Genomic DNA, 3,864 nt, shown 5'->3' on the forward strand with positions numbered 1-3,864 from the left:
TCCTGAGCCCTCCTCGTGAGCCCAGAAGCACCATGCCTTGGTGACACAGCTCTGCCACAGATCAGGACATCCTGAGCCTTCCCCATCACTGACTTGAGCTTTCAGGGTAGTTTACCTAAATACGATGTGATTCTGATTGCTGTGCATGAAAATGTCACCCAGGCTGAGGCTGGCAGCCTCTGGCCTCTGCACGAGCTCAGGATGTGGGCACTGCCATCCCCTCCAGCCTGGCCCATGGCTCCCTGAGACCCTCCCCACCGAAACCCTGGCAAAGCCTGGAGATGGAATCCTTTCCGGAGCAGTGTCGGCCCCGGTTCCTTCCAGGAAACCCATCCCTGCCCTCTCCCAGATCAGACAGATAGCAGCACATCTCCTTCCTGCCCACCAGCCACATCTCACCCGTCCCTGGTCCCGTGCCCACCACCGTCCCCTGCGCCCATCCCCTGGGCCTGGCTGGGGCAGAGGGATGGCAACGAAGAGAGGGACAGAGCAGGGGAAGTTCCTTCCCTGGGAATGGGCTCCCCAGGCACGTTCCAGGAAACCTCCTGTTGCTATTGTTTGCTGTTCTTGAAGTTCACAGAAATAAATCCCCTTCCTCCACTTGCTTTTCTTATTAGGTTTTTTTTCACCCGCTTAGATAAACAGGCCGTGCCACGGCTGACATGGAGCTTCAGCAACAGCCCTGCCCGAGGGGCCCGAGGCTGGTGGCTCTCCATGGCTGCTCTGGCCCCAGGAGCCTCCCCGCTCCCACCACGCAGAGGGTGTGAAATCCCCAGTGGCAACACGCTCACCTCACCCTGTGCAAAGGCACCGAGCCTCCCCCACACCCCCCCAAGCACACACACGTGCCCCAGAGCTGGGAACTCTGCAGGTCCCTCAAACAGGCCGTTCCCAACCTTTCCCAGCTCCAATGGCTTCTCCTTCCCCGCAGTACAACACCATCCTGAGCAACATGGACAAAATCTACTCCACGGCCAAGGTGTGCCTGCCCAACGGGACCTGCTGGGAGCTGGAGCCAGGTATGGCCCTCGTCCCTCTGCCCCTGTGGGGTGCTGGACACCCCGTGGCCATGAGCTTGTCCTGGTCCCCACATCCCCAGCACGCTGGGGTTGGCAGGTCCTGCTGCTGTCACCCTGGGGTGAATGGGTGCATGGGTCTGGTGCGATGGCGGTGGCACCTCTGCAGAGCTGCTGTAGGATGGGACCTCCTCCTGCCCTTCTCTCATGTCCTCCTTGTCCCCTCTGTCCCAGACCTCTCGGACATCATGGCCACCTCCCGCAGCTACAAGAAGCTGCTCTATGCCTGGGAGGGGTGGCACAACGCCGCGGGCAACCCGCTGCGGGCCATCTACCAGGAGTTCGTGGAGCTGAGCAACGAAGCCTATCGGATGGATGGTAGGGGAAGGCTGGGGGGATGCAGGGACTGGGCTCAGGGACTGGGCTGGGAACTGGGGCAATGGGCTGCCCTGCTGCTCTCCCCACCCCACCTGCATCCGACTCCCATTTCCTCTGGGCCAACGCTTTGGGGAAGGGGCAAAATTCCTACTGCTGTGCCCTGGTCCCGGCTCTTGGAGCTGGGGTGGGGGCAGCCCCCGGGGGTTGGTGTCAGGGGTCCAACCACTGCCTCCCTGGCAGGATTCGAGGACACAGGCAGCTACTGGCGCTCCTGGTACGACTCGCCCTCCTTCGAGGATGACCTGGAGCAAATCTACAACCAGCTGGAGCCGCTCTACCTCAACCTGCACGCCTTCGTCCGGAGGAAGCTGTACGACCACTACGGCCCCAAATACATCAACCTGAAGGGTCCCATCCCTGCTCACCTCCTGGGTAAGAGGTGGGAACCCCCCAGGTCTGTGCCCAGGGGTGCTGGTGGGGTCAGAGGGGCACACACAAGGCCATAGTGGGAGAGGGAGGTCCTGGTTATCACGGTGTTTCTCTTCTTCCCGACCTACCACCAGCTCTGCTCCAGCTGTTTTCTCTCCTCAGGCAACATGTGGGCTCAGCAGTGGAACAACATCTATGACATGATGGTCCCCTACCCCAATAAGCCCAACCTCGATGTCACGAGCACCATGGTGCAGCAGGTGATGGGCTGAGGGACTCATTGGTGGCATCAGGGGGACAAAAATAGGGGGGTGTTGACCAAGGCTTGCACATAATATTGACCCCATGTGAGTGGTTTCTTATACCTGCATCGGGGACAGCAGAAAAGCCATGTCTGGGAGGAGAAGGGACAAAGAGATGACCCCACTCACTCTCTGATAATGACCAAAGAGGCAGTGGGTGGGCAAAGAGGAAGGAGAGTCTGGTGGGACCAGTGCCCAGGTTGTGGGGTGTGACCACACCATCACACAGCTCCGAGACCTCCTGGGGCATCAATCCTGCTCCCTGCTCCTGTCCACATTGGGCACCAGTGACACTGTTCAGTGGCTTTTAGGAATGGTCACGTCATTTCTGGGGCCAGGGCTCCCCATCAGGGTGAGAGGTGCAAGAATCTGGTCCCTTGGAGGGACCCACCTCATCCCCACGGTGCTGGGAGAGCATCACAGGCAGCGTCTAGAGCACGGGCAGCCTGTTCCTCAGCCATAACCCACTACCTGCTGCCCACCAGGGCTGGAACGCCACCCACATGTTCCGGGTCTCAGAGCAGTTCTTCACCTCCCTGGGGCTGCTGGAGATGCCCCCCGAGTTCTGGAACAAGTCCATGCTGGAGAAGCCGACGGACGGGCGGGAGGTGGTGTGTCACGCCTCCGCCTGGGACTTCTACAACCGCAAGGACTTCAGGTGCGTGGGGACATGCAGGGGCCCAGGGCTACAGGGCTGGACCCTCCTCCATCCCCCTTGGTGCTCACCATCTTCAGTACCCCCCAGCCTGGCCATGCAGCCTAATCTGGCACCTTCTGGGGTAAGGGCTTGGGGCACCATGCTGCCTTGCCTTCCCCTCCACCAGGTCATCCTGCTTCCCCGCGGGGTGCTTCCATCCTCACTGGGATCCTGGAGGGTCCTTCCCATCGAGGGGGTGCACGGGCAGCCAGGGTCCCTCCCCAGCTCAGGCAGGGCTCTGTTTTCACCTGTCAGGATCAAGCAGTGCACGACGGTGACCATGGAGCAGCTCTTCACAGTGCACCACGAGATGGGCCACGTCCAGTACTACCTGCAGTACAAGGACCAGCCCGTCTCCTTCCGCAGTGGGGCCAACCCTGGCTTCCACGAGGCCATCGGCGACGTCATGTCCCTGTCTGTCTCCACTCCCAGCCACCTCAAGAAAATAGGTCTCCTCAGCAACGCCACCGAGGATGAAGGTATGGCAGGAGGGTATGCCAGCCATGAAGATGACCTTCATGGTATAGGTGGCCTGGAGGGCTCAGGCACTGCCTGTGGCACCAGGAAGGATTTAGGACATGGCAGGGTGGGCTGCAGTCTAGCAACACAGTCCAGAGCAGGCAAGATCTCATGGCTGTGTGCCTTTCATGCATGGTTGGTTCCATGCATGACCCCTTCTTGTCTCCACGGGCATGTGTAAGACGTATCTTGTCTCCGTGGGTCCATGCACAACCCCATCCTGTCTCTATGGGTCCAAGCACAAACCCTTCTTGTCTCCATGGGCCCATGTAGGACCTGTATTTTCTCCATGGGTCCATGCACAACCCCTTCTTGTCCCCACGGGTCCAAGCACAACCCCTTCATGTCTCCATGGGCCCATGTAGGACCTGTATTTTCTCCATGGGTCCATGCACAACCCCTTCTTGTCCCCATGGGTCCAAGCACAACCCCTTCATATCTCCATGGGCCCATGTACAAACACTTCTTGGCTCCATAGGTCCACATAGGACCCTTCATAGCTCCATTCTCATCATCCCTGAGA

The 3,864-nt window shown here is 59.7% G+C and overlaps 1 protein-coding gene across 1 annotated transcript in view; it reads left to right on the forward strand.

Moving 5' to 3' along the window:
* The window catches only part of LOC103777404 (angiotensin-converting enzyme-like), a gene marked incomplete at both ends in the record, with an annotated part of 3,832 nt that extends 531 nt beyond the window's left edge, over positions 1–3,301 (forward strand). The window contains 6 exons of the mRNA XM_008944955.1: positions 932–1,019; positions 1,251–1,394; positions 1,635–1,826; positions 1,986–2,083; positions 2,611–2,783; positions 3,078–3,301. Of these exons, the coding sequence (XP_008943203.1) occupies positions 932–1,019; positions 1,251–1,394; positions 1,635–1,826; positions 1,986–2,083; positions 2,611–2,783; positions 3,078–3,301 (919 nt within the window). The remainder of the gene's footprint in view (positions 1–931; positions 1,020–1,250; positions 1,395–1,634; positions 1,827–1,985; positions 2,084–2,610; positions 2,784–3,077) is intronic.
* Between the last annotated feature and the right edge of the window lie 563 nt (positions 3,302–3,864).

Source organism: Merops nubicus, unplaced genomic scaffold (assembly GCF_000691845.1).
Source record: "Merops nubicus isolate BGI_N331 unplaced genomic scaffold, ASM69184v1 scaffold40367, whole genome shotgun sequence".
NCBI lineage: Eukaryota > Metazoa > Chordata > Aves > Coraciiformes > Meropidae > Merops > Merops nubicus.